An 18,862-nucleotide genomic window follows, 5' to 3' on the forward strand; every position below is an offset into this window, starting at 1 on the left:
TAAGTTAATAATAATTTATTCATGAGAACTAAAGAGGATATATTTTAGGGATGTTAAAAATGCTCATGTCGAGCAATTTAAACAGAGTTTAAGTTAAAACCCGAACAAACATGCTTAAAGTATCTCATCTATAACTGAAAATTGTAGAAACACTTCAAGAAATTATTTCAAGAAACATCTTAGATGTATGTCTTTAATTAGTGAAAATCATATGCCTAATGTTTTTGAAGAATATTTATCATCCGTCATAAAAGATTGTGACGTACTAGATTTCTGGAAAGCACAATCATCCGATGCGCGTTACGCTAGGCTTACACAAATGGCACGGGATTATTTGTTACAACTTGCAAGCAATCAGTGTATCTAGTGAGCAGATATTTTCAATAGCTAAACATACCATTAGTCCAATACGTAACCGATTATCAGAAGAAATTATTCGTGCAAGTCTTTGTCTAAAGACATGTATGATATAAAGCAGATATTATTGATATTGTAGAAATACTAAATAAATAAATTAAAACGAATAAATTTATAAAATTATATAATTATATATTAAATCGCAAATAACAATAAAAATATAGACAATTAATTATATTAATTATCAAATAATATATAAAGGAAAATATTTACAATTTAAACCATGGTATTTTTTAAAAATTTGAAGCATTCACAGTTTGAACAAAAATTTATCTATTAATTAAACTAGCTTGAGCAAAGCAAGTAAAGTATGTTTACCGATGCATTCTTAAAAAACAAGTTAAACAAACCGGTTTGTTGTAAACTGGTTTTAAATAAACCGTGGTTGACAGGATTTGGGACCTAAACCGAACTGCTTGAGCAAATTAACATTCCTAATATATTTTAGAAAGAAAAGTCATAAAAAGCCCACTTTTTACAAGCAAAATAAAATAACGCTATCACTAAACAATACTCTATAAAAGGAAATAAAAATGGAAGAGAATTTAGAAGATCAAGAAATTAAATTTACTCCAGAAAAATCAAAATTTTGTCCGGAATGTAATGGACCTACTACGTCTTTCGGTTGGTGTGCGACATGTGAAACTAAATTTATTTCCTTACTGATCATCAGGAAATAAAGACATTGATGAATTAATCCACCATACTCAATTACAGTACATGCTTGTGATTATTTCCATTTGAGGCATTTGAAATGGTTAAATATATTGGAAGTGATGGATTTAATGGCATTTATTCAGCTTTTTGGATGGAAGGTCCCAGATTGAATTGGGATGAAGGAAGGATTGCCGAACCGGTCCAATCAAAGACGCCCCTTTTTTACTGGATCATCATTTCATCATGTGATATGATATGCAAATTTAAAGTGTCAATCCTGGCTAAGCCACTTGCAGAGTTTGAAGTCCACGTCTTCGACTTAACTATAGGGACGTCCGTAAATTTCCAGCTAATTCAAATTTTAATGATTTATTTTTGAACCATTTTGACCAAAAATAAGTTAATTTTGGTTCTTATTTAGTTTTTAAACCTTTACTTAGTTTAGTTTAGCTTTTTTTATTTTTTTTTCTTTTATATTTGCAGTTTTATGCATATATCCCATAGTGTGAGCTTTTAAAATAATTAATTCCCTTAGCCAAAAGAGTTACTGCATACTGTTTTTTTTTGCTCATTAAAAAAGTTTGTATAATAAAGAACACGAAATTCCAAAAAATATTTTTTTTATTAATAACGAAGCCCGTAAATTGCAGATCATTTTCTCTTGTTACTTAAATATAATAAGTTCTTACGTTGACCAGGTAAATATAATTAAATTAAACGGTTTGCAATTTTTTTTCCAAAGATAAGCACAATTATACTATCCATACGTTCTCTTAAAATTTACTTATCCAAATTATAGTGTATTCAGTCAGCTTCAGACGTCTAATTATATGATTGTTATTAAGTGCTGTTGGTGATGAGGAATAAGACGTGAAATGATAATAAATGTTACAAGATCAAGGCGGGGCTGGAAAAACTTAGGAGTCGTCGGGCTGATAGTGGGTGGCGCTGCTAGCGCCTCACCCACCTCGGCCTAACGGCCTCGCAGTACCTACATCGCCCCTAGTGTTATGAAAACGGCAACTTGTACCAATATCTTGATCGTACTAACGGGACTCTTTCCCGGAAAGATATAATCGATATATTGTGGAGAATAGTTGAAGGTCTTGAAAAGATTCATTCTGAAGGAAAAGTCCGCAAAAATGTTCATAGAGGAAATTTACTTGTGGATGAGAAAGACGTTACAGATACTCGTAGTGATGTTGGTATTTGTGGACCACGTTATTATCATGAAACAAATCAAATATATGGAGTTTTACCGTGCATTGCACCAGAAGTTTTACGTGGCGAAAATGGCGAAAATTATACTGCTGCTTCTGATATTCATTTGGCATTATCATGAATACTTTCATAACCGGAAAAAGGCCTTGGTATAATAGAGCTCATGATAATAATTTAGCAAAGACATTTGTAATAATGAAAGGCTTGAAATTCCAGAGGATGTGCCAAGCTTTTACACTGCTTTTACGCAGGATTAATGTGGGACAATGAACCAGAAAAACTCTCAACTGCATCTTATTTAAATGAAAAAATGAGGGAATGGATCAATTTAATTTGTGATGATCCAAATCCATTTGATATTACATTTCTGAAGAAAAGGTGTAAAACAATTTCTTAATAACTTAATACGTAGAGAAGCATATTATGAATTATTCAAACAAAAAAAATTTTGGCTGAACGTATTTTCAATTTTTTATTTAGTTTTTAACCATAGAATTTATCAAATAATCAATTTTGGAACTTTCTTCAGAATTATTTTAACTACAATTATTATTTATTCTGATAAATATTTATATTTCCTTTTTTACTATAAAATTAAAATTAAAGAAATGACTGCTGTTCATGATAATCATTAGTCTTATAAGTAATGTGAATTACGTGATATATATTTTCATCCAATGATATTTAAGATATTATTCTGCAAAGATTTTAAATAATTCCAGCGTCATTATCAACTATTTTATGTTTATGATTTGCTTCTTCTATTTTTAAATTACAATATCATCCATCTAGTTCTTTAATTTTTTCTCATAAATATGGACAGTTTTTCAAATGATTTTCAAATGATGAGAAAAACAAAATTATAGAAGATAATTAATTTGGAAAAATGTGAATAAAAATTTCTTTCAATGAAATTACCAAATTAGTTAGTAATGGAAGTATTGGAAGCCTCAAATGGAAACTTCGATGGAAACTTATGTCCAATGATATTAATTGATCGGCGTGACGGTGTCTCCCATAGAACTTCTAGAATGTTTAGAATGTTCATTAGAATCTTCCATTCTACATTTAGATCAATACTGAAACTGCTAAGAATTTTTTATTAGAAAAGAGTTTAAAGAGTTTAAAGAATTTATACTTTCTTGCTTAATATCTTTGGGTTAAGAAGACAATTCTTGCTTAAAATTTAATGTTAGAAGATACAACATTAAAAATCATTTTAGCTTTCTATTACATTTAATGATTAAGTAAACAGTTTATCATACAATTGAATAAATTGAATACGGACCAATCGGTGAAAACTAAATTAAAAAACCCTTTTTTTCTTTCTATTTATGGATCTTTACATTGCTTTGATTAAAGCTTATTAATCAATGCTATTTAATTTTACAAATATTTAATACATTGTAAATATGATTTTGCATTATTTGTATTATTAATAAGGTTTTGTTATTGCGTAATTATAATAATATAAATATATAAAAGGCACATTATGCAAAACTTTAAAAACTTTATTCTTTCAAGAGGAATTTATAATTTTTTTTTTTATATAAAAAGATTTAACACAATCAATTCGAGATATAAAAAATTATTATTTCAACAAAAAATTAGAATTTGGAGCGTGGACCTGAGAACCGATTAATTCTCTAGAGTCAATTTTTTTGAAAAAGTCATAACGATTCGTAAAAACTTCTGTATTTACGTTTTTTTAAATAATGAAGAACATTATTCTCAACAAAATTCGAATTAACTATTAAGGAATCAACTTCATGAATGCTTTGAATTAGGAAAGTCAGATTACAACATATATTTCAGAACTTTCAGTCGTTCATTAAATATTTTTAGCTTTTACAAAGAGATTAGATTTTTGGCGCTCATAATTTTAGCATCATTGATTTATAACTTTTACTTTGTTTGATGATTAGAGTAATATTTATAAATTTTAATACTATTGGTTACATTATTTATAAATTCAAAAAAGAAAGAAATAGAATATAAATAGTAGCTATTACAATCTATTAAACCATAAAGAGACCTATGATGAATTGATGATGTCAAAATGCGATGATGATGAGGCAAACATTCACAATATCGTAATTAATTTTTTTTTATAAGATATTCAAAGAATGTGTATTCTTGCGAGAAAATTCGTGAATTGATAATTGAAAATTTAACTTTCTTTCAATTTCAAAGATAATAAAAAATAGAAATTTAGCATTGTCTAATAATAATAAACAAATAATTATGCAGAATACACATCTTCGATTTTATGTCAAACTACTTGCATTGTTTAGTATTTAAACCGTTTTTGATTAAAGTCCAAGTTTAGTGAAATATCAAATAGTCATTCAGTTGGCGCTTTGTGTCACATTCCATAAACGGATGTGAGGATGTGATACAAGAAAAAGCCCAAATGAGAAAATTTTTCTTTCATACTTCGACATAAAACTGGCTTTATATTTATTTCCTTTCCTTTTCTTCTTTAATCTTTCATATTTTTTGCCTATTTGCAAATCACGTGATCAAATATTTTATTAGTGGATGATGAAAGTCCATTTTGCAAGGGAAAGAAAGAATTAAGTAAGTTCAATAATACATTCAATGGTAATCAAAATAGGATTGATTTATCTTTAAAAAAAAACAATAAAAGACGCACTTTTTACAAGCAAAATATGATTTTAAAAATATCGCTATCATATACTAACATTAATATTCTATAAAAGAGAATAAAAAAAAATGTTAGAGAATTTAGAGAATTTAGTTAATCAAGAAGATCAAGAAGATCAAGAAATTAAATACACTCCAAGAGAATCAAAGTACTGTCCGGAGTGTAATGGACCTACTACGTCTTTCGGTTGGTGTGTAACGTGTGAAACTAATTTTATGAAGGGAAGATTTCCTTATTGGTCATCAGGAAATAAAGATATTGATGAATTAATCCGTCATACTCAATTAAATTCTTCACAAACGTGTGATTATTTGGAATGGATTCCATTTGAGGCATTTGAAATGGTTAAATATATTGGGAGTGGTGGATCTAGCAGTGTCTATTCAGCTCTTTGGATGGAAGGTCCTAGATTAGTTTGGGATGAAGGATTGCAAGAATGGACTCGAACTGGTCCAATCAAAGTTGCTTTGAAACGTCTTGATAATTCAATAAATATTACAAGTTCTTACGTTGATCAGGTAACTATGATTAAATTAATCGACTTTATAATTTTTTCTCAAAGATAAACACAATTATACTTAGATTTACTCATCTAAATTATAGATTAAAGCGAATCATAAATGTATTCAATCAGCTTCATTGGCTGAAACATTTGGAATTACAAGAGATCCTACGTCTAATTATATGATTGTTATGAAGTATTATGAAAATGGCAATTTGTACCAATATCTTGATCGTTCTAACGGGATTCTTTCCTGGAAAGATATAATCGACATATTATGGGGAATAGCTGAAGGTCTTGAAAAAATTCATTCTGAAGGAAAAGTCCATAAAAACGTTCATGGAGGAAATTTACTTGTGGATGAGAAAGTCGTTACAGATACTCGTGTTAGTGATGTTGGTCTTTATGGACCATGTTACTATGAAACAAACCAAATATATGGAGTTTTGCCATACATTGCACCAGAAGTTTTGCGTGGCGAAAATTATACTGCTGCTTCTGATATATATTCGTTTGGCATTATCATGAGTACTTTTGCAACCGGAAAAAGACCTTGGTATAATAGAGCTCATGATATTTATTTAGCAAGAGATATTTGTAATGGTGAAAGGCTTGAAATTCCAGAGGATACACCAAGCTTTTACGCAGAATTAATGCAACGATGTTGGGATAATGATCCAGCAAAACGTCCTAATGCATCTTATTTAAATGAAAAAATGGGAGAATGGATCACTTTAATTTGTGATAATCCCAATCCATCAGAAATTTTCGACGAATACAATATTTCTGAAGATAAAAGATGGAAAATAATTTCACATTTACCTAAAAATTATGTTCATCCAGAAATACACCCTGAAGCATTCTATGTTAGTAGACCTTTGCGTTTTCTGAACTATATAACCTAACTCTTTGCGCAAATGTACATATAGTTCTTGACCCTTTTAATACATCTGATTTTCTCACAATTTATTGAATTTACGTTATAATTGTTGATGATGAATCGAGAAGATGGGTTAAAGAAATATTGCATTTGTCTTTCTTGCACTTTCGTTGTTTGATTTTTTTTCTTTAGATTAAATTTTTATTTTATTATTATTATTATGCAATTAACAAAAATATGATTTTGTGAATTAAAATTATTTATTCAACTTTATGTTATTACATTTTTTATTTTATTTGTTATTGATATTCTATTATTATGATTAAGAACTTATAATACGTTTTTAAAGATTACGCAGGAATGCAGAAATTTTATAGGCTATGTGAAATTATTTTTCTTAAAAAAGAAAAATTGACAAATTATGAAATTTTTATAATATTATGTAAATTATATAAAATACTATAAATGCAATAAATCGTTATTTATTAAATTTAAAAAAATATTAGACATATTTAGATGAAGGAAATTTTTGATTGGTTGAGATACTAAATATTTATTGCATATAATGATATATGATATATTGTATTTGCATAGTTATTTGTTCCAATTGCTTTCTCGGCGTTTTGTGATATCATTTAGATTGTTTGAAGTTGAATACTATTGGAAGGAACCAATCTTGATTGGAATCAAAGTAATGAAGAATGTTAAACCGATAGTACTCTTGATTGCTGATTCTCGTAGTAAATGAATTCGGGCATCGTTTTTTAATAATGACACGATAGCGGTGACAACAAAGCTGATGATTATTATTGCATCCAAAATATCAATACGCCTTTTAAATATAAAATCCATAAATAACAGCAAGAAATGGTGGAACACCTGATACACAAGTGTCCGGATTTCTGATATATAGTAAATTCTCTAAGGAAATAGAGGATAAATGGTAAAAAACGATCTCAATTAATCCTTTTCTAAGATCATTAAAGTTTCTTCTTAAATCAGTTTTTGATTTGGCGATTAATATTCTGTTAATGAAAGGATTGAATATTTATTTTAAATGATTGATTTTTTTATTTCGTGTTATTAATTTCATTAAGAATTTTTTCCTTTATCTAGATACCAAAACAAGATCAGAACAGTATTTTCCATTCATATTCTTAAAAAGGAAGTGATAAAAGGAAAAATATGCAGATCGTTCTAAAATGATCGACAAATCACAAATGACATTCAAATTTAGCTTTTATTTTTTAATTGAAATTCACGTGATCAAATTTTGTGCGTTCGTCTATTGTATGCGCAAAGTGCATTTCATTAATAAAATTCACATGCACAACCTACTAATTTCATATGCGCTTTATACATTAGATGAAAGGGCTTGAAAGGCGCTACTAAGAAAAATGCCGCCTAATATTTTCAATGAAATACGCGGGAAATGAAAGTAATGATCGCTGCGCCTACTGCGCGAATCCAATTTACATCACTGAATTTTATTTATGATGTGAAATTCATTTCATGAGGGAAATAAAGAATTAGGTTTAATAATTCATGGTAATTAAAGAGGATATATTTTATAAAAAGCCATAAAAAGACCAGCGAAGTATGATTAAAAAATATCGTTATCACTAACACTATATCGCACAAACATCATTATATAAAAAATGGAAGAAAATTCACTACCTTATAAAGAAGATCAGAAATAGATCGGTTGGTGTATAAAGTGTGAAACTAATTTTATGAAGAGAAAATTTCTTTATTGGTCATTAGGAATTAAAAGATATTGATGAATTAATTCGTCATACTCAATTACATGCCCACAAGTCCTAAAGCATCTTAATCCTTTAGAAATTTTCGAATATGAGTATTGGTTGATTTCACTTTATTTACCTAAAGATTATATCCAGAAATACATCCCGACGACGAATTGGCGAATATATATCATCAAGCGAATATGAAGAACAGTTCAGATTTATTGTTTAACATTAATTGAATTGGGGAGATGAATAAAGTTCGCGCCGAACTTTTCTTTGTATTATGAAGCATCCTGTATTAGCAGACCTTTGCGTTTTCTGAACTACAATATAACTTACATGTGGAAAATTCATAAAGACATAAATAGTACAATAATCATTTGTTAATTGTATGATAAAAAGTATTTACCAAATTTATTATTTATAAATAATATTTGAATTTTTAAAAAAAAATAAAAAGATGAAAATGAAAAATTTCAAAAATGATTATTTTAAAATTTTTTTGGTTAGTGATCATTTTTTGAATAATTCAGGAAAAATCAAAAGTCTACTTGTATAATATGCTTCGGGATGTATTTTCGGATGAGTATATGATTTAGGTAATTGAGATATTATTTTATATCTTTTTTCTTCAGAAATGTAATAATAATCATCAAATAGATTTGAATTATCACAAATTAAATTAATCCAATTTAATTTTTTATATAAATCAGATGCAGTTGGACGGTTACCTGGTTCATTGTCCCAACATTGTCGCATTAATTTCGCATAAAAACTTGGTGTATCCTCCGGAATTTCGAGTCTTTCCCCATCACAGATATCTTTTGCTAAACTAATATTATGAGCTCTATTATACCAAGGCCTTTTTCCAGTTGCAAGAATGTTCATAATAATACCAAATGAATAAATATCGGAGGCAGCACTATAAGATTCTCCATGTAAAACTTCCGGTGCAATATATGGTAAAACTCCATAAATTTGATTGAAACCTCTATTTTCAAGATAACAGCTTGGACCATAAAGGCCCACGTCACCAATACGAGCATCTATAAGAATTATTTCATTTCCAATAAATAAATTTCCTCCATGAAGATTTTTATGAAATTTTCCTTTAATGTGAATTTTTTCAAGACTTTTAGCGATTCCCCGTAACATATCGATTATATCTTTCCAAGAAAGAATCCAATTGTGACGATCAAGGTATTTGTACAAATTTCCAGTTTCATAATATTTCATAACTATCATGTAATTAGATGTTGAATCTTTTGTAATTCCAAATGTTTCAACAAATGAAGCCAATTGTATACACTCATGATGTACTTTAATCTATTAGAAATATGGAAAAAAGATAAATAAATAACGACTGAATGATAGCTCAATTTGGTTTGCTAAAAAGAATATGATTAGAAGGAATTACCTGATCAACGTAAGAACTCAATATATTTAATGAATTATCGAGACGTTTTAAAGCAACAGAAGTAGGACCAGCTCGAGCCCATTCTTGCGTACTATCATCCAAATTCCACCTAGGACCTTCCATCCAAACGGCTGAATAAATACTACTAAATCCTCCACTCCCAATATACTTACCCATTACAAGTGTTTCAAATGGAATCCACTCCAAGTAATTACAAGCTTGAGAGGCATTTAGTTGAGTATGTTGGATTAGCTCATCAATCTCTCTATTTTCCGATGTCCAATAAGGAAATTTTCCCTTCATAAAATTAGTTTCACACGTCATACACCAACTGAAGGATGTAGGACGATCACATTCCGGACAATTCTTTAATTCCATTTTATTTTCTTTTTAACATATAATAATAATATTGTTTAGTGATATTAAATTAACTGGATTAAATGATAAATAGTATAGTTTATTTTACCTTAATATTAACTCAATTTGATACCACCTTTACCAGGATTTTAAGTTAATTGTAAATACCAATAGTTTTTATACAATGTTAATGATAGTAAAGAAATAAACCGCAAAATTATATATATAATTAAACTATTATACAGTTATTTAATCAATATTGATATTATGTTTACATGTTAAACCTTCAGTTTAGAACCATGGTTTTGTATTAGTAGTGATAGGGTTTTTTTATGCCTTTTAAATATTTTTAGATTTTATTAATCCTGATAAATTAAAATTAATAAGTTTACGAATATCGTAATTAATAATGACAAATTTAAAATGGAAATAAGAGAATGAAAATATCATTTTGTTGATCATCTATTAATCCATTATGTTCCGCATAATTTTTGATAAACATTTCCTTTTTATGAAATGTGAACGATGTGAGCAAATGATATCATCCCTAATTCAATCACAAACGGTTAATACAAGTCTTTATTAATAGTATTATTAAAAGTAGTTATACTACACATATCTGATATCGGGCCAATTGGGGAAATTGGGCCTTAATTATTCATTCCCTCAAAATTATTGATGTAAGATGATCTGGTCGACTAAAAACTAAAAATACCATACAACTAACTAATTTTATTATATAATCAAGCAGGGTTTAAAAATAAACACTATTATAATGAGTATAAGCACATGGTTTTAACTTTAATCATAATTTATTTGCTGTTATTGAAGTCAATGATTTATATGTCTCTTTAATTGACATATTGAGAAAGTATTAAATAAATTGAGAAAAGAGAATTTTTAGGACATATAGTTGGAAATGATGGTTTAAGACCCGATGAAAAGATTAGAAAAATAAAAATACCAGAGAATATAAGGACTTTCTATATTAGCACTTATGATTGATAATACTTGTCCTAAGTTACATTTATGAGCCAACATTTACACAATTATCGTGATTATATTTTTACCTATCTAAGAAAAAGGACAACGATGATCATTTCCCTTTTATTGTCCGGGAATTATCCAGGCTACATCAAAATACCGGAAATATCCAGTCATAGGATGTCATGATTTGATCACTACTTAATTTGAATTCTGTAAATTTACTAATAAGGTACTCTGATACACATAATGAAGGACCCTTTTGCTTTTAAGGGTAAATTTATGATGATCTGAGAGAATCCATAAATATAGAAGTTTTGAAGTTTTTCCGGAATCATTCTTTAAGAAAGAAAAAAAAAAATGTCTCAAAAAATTTCAAGGTTAAACTATCAAATCAGTATAACTAATTCTTCTGAATTAAAAGAAAAATTTTTCAGTCCTAATTTTTGTTCAAATAATAATTTATATTGGAAATTATGTGTTAAACCAACGGCTGACGAAGAATCTTATGGCGTATTTATTATTCCGGTTCCAGGTCCAGATGAAATCAACTGGAGAAATCGTTCAAAATTATTTATAAAATTATATGCAAAAGAAATCAGTGGTCAAACATATAATCTCTATAACAATGCATTTCATGTCCCAGCTGATACAAGTATCACGAAAGGTAATAATTTTTTAAAATATTATTTATCGATTATTTGAAAAAAAAAAATAATAATATTTATACTGTATTTACTGTATTTATATTCAAAATTTATTTATTTAGCTTATGGATGCGCAGAAGCATTTGAAAAATCATCATTACGAAATGGAATATTGCTCATTGGCGTGACATTTGAAAATTTTGAAAATGAAGGGCTTACTCATTATAATAACAATAATGATGATAACGTTCCACTCGATTATCTTCCAAAAAACCTTGTAAATGCATGGAAAGATCATTTATATAATTTTCAACCAGTTGATATAGAATTTATTGTGAAAGACAAGACTTTTTATGCTTGTAGCTCGATAATTTCTAAAAGATCCAGTTATTTTGCAAATGTTTTATCTGGTAACTGGGCTGAATCAACCAATAATAATATTAAAATTGAAACTGATGAGATTTTGTTACCATTATCTGATAATGTTTTATCAACTAAGATTGAGAAATCAAATTATCAAATTAAACATCGAATCGAAATAACGGATTTTACACCTGATATATTTGCAATAATGTTAGAATATCTTTACACGAATCAAATTAATTGGATTAACAAAGATGACAAATCTATTACTATAGGATTATTCTGTTTAGCAGATAGATATCTTTTATCAGATCTTCGTGAACGAGCAAAAATGAGAATCTTTAGCGAATTAAATCTTACTAATGTATCGGAAATTATGTTTGGTTTGGTTCCAAAATACGAAGATTTAAAAGATCCTATTTTACATTTTATGATTAAAAATTTCGAACAAATTAGTGAAACTCAAGGATTTAAAAATATTTTATCAAAATCATCTGATTATTATAAATTTAATGATATAATGTCGGAATTATTATCCGAATATTTCAAATTTCAAAAAGGTTCAAATCGTAAAACTAATAATGTTAAAGTTCAGTCAGAGTTAAATATTTAATTCTATGTATGTAAATGAATGGCAAAATTCAATTATTACCTTGAAAGGGAGTTTAAATCAAAATCATTTTTTTTTTATTATTTTGTATATGAGATTTAAAAGAATTTAAAATTTTTAATAACAATTATTACATTTCTTCAGTAGATATCCTTTGATTTTTTTACAAACTTTTTTCTTTTTTTTTTAATGACTTAATCTTTAAAAATTTTATTAATTTTTATTTCTTCCACTATGTAAAGGCCACAATAAACTAAAGAATTTGATTTACTACATGCCAAAAGAAATTTTAGAAATAATACAAATGACAAGTGATAAAAAGTATACATGTGTAGTTGATACAGGTGCGCCAGAAACGAATCTATTTGTAATAATATTAAGCAAATGGAAAATACGAATATAGTGCAAATTCCTACATATTAGGTACAGATAATAAAATTTTAATTTAATTTATTTTATTCTATAATAATTTTATCTATTTCATTATTTTTAATGATTTAAGGTATATTAAATACTAGTTTAAAGTTTTTAATAGATTAGGTCTTATATGGATAGTTAAAATTTTGCAATTATTCATCTTTACAATTATTCTTATTTTACAAAAAAAGATATGTTTTAAAAATATAATTTAAATAATTTGAAAAGAAGAAATATAAAACTATTATATAGTATTTTAAAAATTTAGTAACTCTTTATTTTACTTTAATAGTATTTATAAAAATAATTAAATTATTTTTTTATTATTAAAAAAAATTATAAATAATATTTTACTTAAAAAAAAATAATTAAAAAAAAGGCCATTACATGAGGCATTTGATAGAAGCATTTGATAGAGTTTCTTGGCATAATATAGTATAAAATCAACATCTATTAATTGGATATAGTATTTATATTGACTATGCCCAACTTATTAATTTTGTTTTTAATGGGTGGAAAATAGAAGTATATCCAGTCATCATTGGATCTTTTACATATTTGAATGATATATTTCAACAATATTCTCAAATATTTAACAGAAGATAATCTACTATAAAAAAAAATAAAAAAAATATTATAAACTAAATATCTAATTATAATCTTTAAAAAATACAATAATTTTTAAATTTTATATAAAATTTTAATATATTTTATTTTATTCTATAATGATTTTATCTATTTCATTATTTTAATGATTTAAGGTATGTTAAATACTAATTTAAAATTTTTAATAGATTAGATCTTATATAGATAGTTTAAATTTTACAATTATTCATATCTACAAATTATTCTTATTTTACAAAAAAAAGATATATTTTAAAAATATATTTATATAATTTGAAAAGAAGAAATATAAAAAGTTAAAAACTATTATATAGTATTTTAAAAATTTAGTAATTCTTAAATAATATTTTACTTATTAAAAAAAAAGCCATTACATGAAGCATTTGATAGAGTTTTCTGATATAATATAGTATAGAATTAATATCTATCAATTGGATATGATGTTTATATTGACTATAGCCAACTTATTAATTTTGTTTTTAATGGCTGGAAAATGGGAGATAATCTAATTATCATTGGATCTTTCCATATTTGAATGATATATTTTAACAATATTCTTAAATATTTAATAGAAGATGATAATCTACTATAAAAAAACAAAAAAAATATTATAAACTAAATATCTAATTATAATCTTTATAAAATATAATAATTTTTAAATTTTATATAAAATTTTAATATATTTTATTTTATTTTATAATAATTTTATCTATTTCATTATTTTAATAATTTAAAGTATATTAAATACCAATTTAAAGTTTTTAATAGATTAGGTCTTATATGAATAGTTAAAATTTTGCAATTATTCATCTTTACAATTATTCTTATTTTACAAAAAAAAATATATTTTAAAAATATAATTTAAATAATTTGTAAAAAAAGAAATATAAAAAATTAAAAACTATTATATAGTATTTTAAAAATTTAGTAACTTTTTAATATAAATATTTTACTTTAATAATAGTATTTATAAAAATAATTAAATTATTTTTTTTTTTATTAAAAAAAAATTATAAATAATATTTTACTCATTAAAAAAAGGCCATTATATGAGGCATTTAATAGAGTTTTCTAGCATGATATAGTATAGAATCAATAGGATATAGTATTTATATTAACCATGGTCAACTTATTAATTTTGTTTTTAATAGATAGAAAATAGGAAATGATCCAGTCATCATTGGATCTTTCCATATTTGGATGATATATTTCAATAATATTCTTAATTAAATATTTAATAGAAGATGATAATCTACTATAAAAAAAATAAAAAAAATATTATAAACTAGATATCTAATTATAATTTTTAAAAAATACAATAATTTTAAATTTTATATAAATTTTAATATATTTTATTTTATTCTATAATTTTTTTTTTTTTTTAAATGATTTATATATGCTTTATTGATATGTAGTTTATATACCATACAAACAAATTATCATAAGCTATATCCATCCAGTAGGATGCTATTTTATTCTATAATAATTTTATCTATTTCATTATTTTAATAATTTAAACTAAGTATATTAAATACTAGTTTAAAGTTTTCAATAAATTAAATCTTATATAAACAGTTTAAATTTTGCAATTATCCATACTTACAAATCATTCCTATTTTACAAAAAAAAGATATATTTTAAAAATATATTTTAATAATTTGAAAAGAAGAATTATAAAAAGTTAAAAACTATTATATATATACTAGTATTTTAAAAATTTAGTAACTTTTTAATATAAATATTTTACTTTAATAATAGTATTTATAAAAATAATTAAATTATTTTTTTTTATTAAAAAAAAAATTATAAATAATATTTTATTCATTGAAAAAAAAGGCATTATATGAGATATTTAATAGAGTTTTTTGGCATAATATAGTATGGAATTAACATCTATCAATTAGATATGGTATTTATATACAGTCAACTCTCTTTATAGTCACACATTTGGGACAGTTCATATTTGGTGATTATAAAGAGATGTGACTATATAAAAAATTTCTTATATTTGTATATCATAATTCCGGCCAAAAATTAACATAATTTTGGCCAAAATTATACTTAAAACTTTATTGTGTCGTAACTTTGCCAATATTAATCGTAGAGAGATGATCTTACCGCCATTCGATTCGTCTTGATGAGACGGTTCTAATGGTATAAAATACGTCGAAATCCAATCACTAGATTAATTTCCGAAATTAAAAAAATATTAATGGTTTTTGTGTAATAACTCTGCCAATATTGATCCTAGAAAGACAATCTTACTACCATTCGATTCGTCTTGATGAGACGAATCTAATGGTATAAGATACATCGAAATCCAATCACTAGATCAATTTCCGAAATTAAAAAATATTAAATGGTTTTTAAGTAATAACTCCTTCAATATTGATTACAGAGAGATGAGCTTACCACCATTCGATTCGTCTCGATGAGGCGATTCCAACGAGCTATAAATCGTCTTTTTACAATCACTAGGTACTGAGAAATCTAGCAAAATGTTAAATGGCGCAGTAAACGTAAATCAAAAAATATTATAATACCGATGTTTAACATTTTGTTGAATAACTCGTCAGCCAGTGATTGGAAAAGGATAAAATACCACCATTCGATTCGTCTCAGTGAGACGATTCTAACAAGCTATGATACATCTTTGTACGATTATTAGATGCCAAGTTATTTAATATATTCTTTATATAACTGTGATTATAAACGGTTCTTTTTAATATAAGATTTTTAAGGATAGGTGTGATAGTGACTATAGATAGATTGTGACTATATAGGATAGTTTTTAATAATAAAGTGTTTTGAACATTCAACTGGTGTGACTATATAGTAGAATGTGACTATAACGGGAGTGACTATAGAGGGAGTTGACTGTATATTTTAATAATATTTTTATATTCAATAAAAGATGATAATCTACTATAAAAAAAAATAAAAAAAATATTATAAATTAATTATCTAATTATAATTTTTAAAAATACAATAATTTTTGTATATCTAAAAAATATATTAGGCTAAATAAATAAAATAGTTAGTTTCTCATTCCCGTGCAGGTCATGTGAATGTCGTGTAATGAAAAAAAAATTTATTTTTTTTAGTCATGTGACACCGGCCGGGTGTAAAATATTGTCTTGGAAAAAAATTTTTATATATATTTATTATTAATATATTAATATGCTAATGGTAATAAAATTTATTTATTTACGATATCACTAAATTGCTATTATAATTATATAATATATCTTAGCATTTTTCCCTTTCTGTATATAATATCATCAATCTTTTCTCACTTTTTTCCCTTTTCTTTTGCTCTGAAGTCTCCGAGATTGAGTACTATCCGAAAAATTTAATCCTTTATCTGTTTTAATCGATACGTTTAGATCTGTGGTGTACGCTTCACAGTAAGGATATTGTTTTTCAGGTACAGGCGTAATATATTCAGATGAACCACAGTTAAAACATACAGTTAGAAAATTAGCCGAATAATAAGTCTTTTCCATTTCATCATAATACTCTAGTGAAGCATTTACAAATACTTTTGATAAAATATTTTTTAACTCTTGATTCATATCATTTCGCTTAGTGCATACGTCTCTGTCTTCTACTTGGATAGGGCTTTCATCTCTTTCTGTCTCTTCCTCCTCCTTTTCTACTGATTCCATATTGGACAAAATGTTATCACAATCTAACTTTTCTCTGTGTCATTTTCGAGATGATTCTTCTAAAGAATCATCCTTCAATTCCATTTTAAAACCATTATCATTTTGAGAAAAAGTGGCACCACATGTATAACATACTGTATCAAGGTGTGCCATAAAAATTTTCTTTTCATCTTCTGTAATTTTTTTTGAAGCATATAAACATCTTGATTTATTACAATCCATACATGTTACAGTCATGCCTACATTTTTTGCTCTTTGTGCATTTCCTGTCCATAGCATTTGCTTATCACACCTTTGTTTTTTTTTATGTTTGTCTAATTTTGCTTTACGTGCCTGTATGAATGGACAATATGATCGGTATCCATATGATAAACATCACTAAAGTTTTTATAATGCTTCATTATTTGCATTTAACCTGATCGATAAACTGGTCTAATGTATTAAAAATATCAATGTGGACTTCTAATTGGTAAACAAATCTCACAGTCATCTTTGCCACATTTTTTTATTGAAAAAAATAGGAACGCGAATGACAACAGTGGTTAAAGAAATTACTAATTGGCTGTATACAAAATATAAAAGTAAATAAATTAAATTCGTATATTAATTACAATTTTTATACTTAATCTTATTTTTTATATTTGCCCAATTTCTATCATCTTTAGTTAATGTAGGATCTAATTGAAGCATTGAATTTCACAATATATCTATATCCAACTTTGATGCAACTTCAAAGGTTTTGAAATTTTCATCCTTTAATTGCAATCGTTCAAATACATCATTTAATAAAGTAATCATAGGATTCAAGCTTTATTTGAGACCTTCTTTTAGACTGGGAGTTTTTTCTGCCATCTTTCTAATATCATTCATGCTATTACATTTTGACATAATTTCTTCCAACTCCACATCCATTTCTTGACGCATAAGACTAACACATTGTAATCCTAAATTTAAAATAGACATAATTTTTTACACTGGATTTTTCCAGGAATGGCCAGGTAGTGTGCGTACAGCTACTAAGTAATCTAAATCTAATGCTAAAAATAAACTAATTAATGCTAATTGTGTTTTAATAAACTTTACTTGATAATTTGGACCACCATCCGTATATGGAAACAAATAAGGTTTATTTGTTTTAGCTACTATTTCATGTAGTCAGAGATGCCTACTGCATTTAACGGTTCAAATACTAGATCTTTTGCTCCCACATAAATCTTACCACGATAAAATAATTCATCAATCAATTGTGGTATTTTGGCATGCATTATGACACTTGGTATGAGTTCACATTTCGTAAAATCATGGTCAGCAACAGCAAATGTTGCTCCATTAGCTACAATTACTGATTTTCCCTGTTCTACAGCAGCTACAGGGTAACCTGGTTCTCTAACTTTGCAACGATGTTTATCATCCATGAAAATTAAATTGGAATATTCTCTATATCTGACTGCCATTTCTCTTTCATATCGGAACAATACTGATGCATAATGAAAATCAGGATGGTCAACTCGCAACTGGCGTGCTTGAACTATATATTTAATATTTAGCCTTTCTGTATAATATTCAGATACCTTTACAGTTTCATTATTAGGACTAAATTGCATTCGTAACCATTGTTTTGATGGAATTGAAGTATCAGGTGGACAAATTTTTGTAACTTGAGCAATTAAATCTTGTACTGA

The 18,862-nt window shown here is 26.2% G+C and overlaps 7 protein-coding genes across 7 annotated transcripts; 4 read left to right on the forward strand and 3 right to left on the reverse strand.

Moving 5' to 3' along the window:
- Nucleotides 1-950: 950 nt before the first annotated feature.
- Nucleotides 951-1,244, forward strand: OCT59_008902 (uncharacterized protein; the record flags this gene model as incomplete). Its single annotated transcript, XM_066133182.1, has 2 exons — nt 951-1,041; nt 1,135-1,244. 2 exons carry the CDS (start codon nt 951-953, stop codon nt 1,242-1,244), a joined length of 201 nt encoding a protein of 66 aa, XP_065999651.1.
- A 705-nt stretch (nt 1,245-1,949) lies between these two features.
- OCT59_008903 (uncharacterized protein) lies at nt 1,950-2,416 on the forward strand (the record flags this gene model as incomplete). Its single annotated transcript, XM_066133183.1, has 2 exons — nt 1,950-2,012; nt 2,081-2,416. The coding sequence occupies 2 exons, from the start codon at nt 1,950-1,952 to the stop codon at nt 2,414-2,416; spliced, it is 399 nt and encodes a 132-aa protein (XP_065999652.1).
- Nucleotides 2,417-5,031: 2,615 nt separating this feature from the next.
- On the forward strand, nt 5,032-6,370 carry OCT59_008904 (uncharacterized protein; the record flags this gene model as incomplete). Its single annotated transcript, XM_025312534.2, has 2 exons — nt 5,032-5,481; nt 5,567-6,370. 2 exons carry the CDS (start codon nt 5,032-5,034, stop codon nt 6,368-6,370), a joined length of 1,254 nt encoding a protein of 417 aa, XP_025189450.1.
- A 2,236-nt stretch (nt 6,371-8,606) lies between these two features.
- OCT59_008905 (uncharacterized protein) lies at nt 8,607-9,888 on the reverse strand (the record flags this gene model as incomplete). Its single annotated transcript, XM_025334033.2, has 2 exons — nt 8,607-9,419; nt 9,511-9,888. The coding sequence occupies 2 exons, from the start codon at nt 9,886-9,888 to the stop codon at nt 8,607-8,609; spliced, it is 1,191 nt and encodes a 396-aa protein (XP_025189452.1).
- A 1,293-nt stretch (nt 9,889-11,181) lies between these two features.
- Nucleotides 11,182-12,740, forward strand: OCT59_008906 (uncharacterized protein). The gene is made up of 2 exons (XM_025323836.2): nt 11,182-11,518; nt 11,621-12,740. The coding sequence occupies exons 1-2, from the start codon at nt 11,212-11,214 to the stop codon at nt 12,472-12,474; spliced, it is 1,161 nt and encodes a 386-aa protein (XP_025189453.1). The 5' UTR covers nt 11,182-11,211; the 3' UTR covers nt 12,475-12,740.
- A 4,053-nt stretch (nt 12,741-16,793) lies between these two features.
- On the reverse strand, nt 16,794-17,180 carry OCT59_008907 (uncharacterized protein; the record flags this gene model as incomplete). The annotated part of the gene is made up of 1 exon (XM_025323837.1): nt 16,794-17,180. The coding sequence occupies one exon, from the start codon at nt 17,178-17,180 to the stop codon at nt 16,794-16,796; it is 387 nt and encodes a 128-aa protein (XP_025189454.1).
- Nucleotides 17,181-17,219: 39 nt separating this feature from the next.
- Nucleotides 17,220-17,459, reverse strand: OCT59_008908 (uncharacterized protein; the record flags this gene model as incomplete). The annotated part of the gene is made up of 1 exon (XM_066133185.1): nt 17,220-17,459. One exon carries the CDS (start codon nt 17,457-17,459, stop codon nt 17,220-17,222), a length of 240 nt encoding a protein of 79 aa, XP_065999653.1.
- Between the last annotated feature and the right edge of the window lie 1,403 nt (nt 17,460-18,862).

Source organism: Rhizophagus irregularis, chromosome 17, assembly GCF_026210795.1.
Source record: "Rhizophagus irregularis chromosome 17, complete sequence".
Classification (NCBI taxonomy): domain Eukaryota; kingdom Fungi; phylum Glomeromycota; class Glomeromycetes; order Glomerales; family Glomeraceae; genus Rhizophagus; species Rhizophagus irregularis.

Excerpts from the sequence above, each read along its gene's own strand:
- OCT59_008906 (XM_025323836.2), top strand. The coding sequence starts at position 11,212 with ATGTCTCAAAAAATTTCAAGGTTAAACTATCAAATCAGTATAACTAAT. Across the intron at positions 11,519-11,620 it reads TGATACAAGTATCACGAAAG|CTTATGGATGCGCAGAAGCA; the intron begins GTAATAATTTTT and ends TTATTTATTTAG.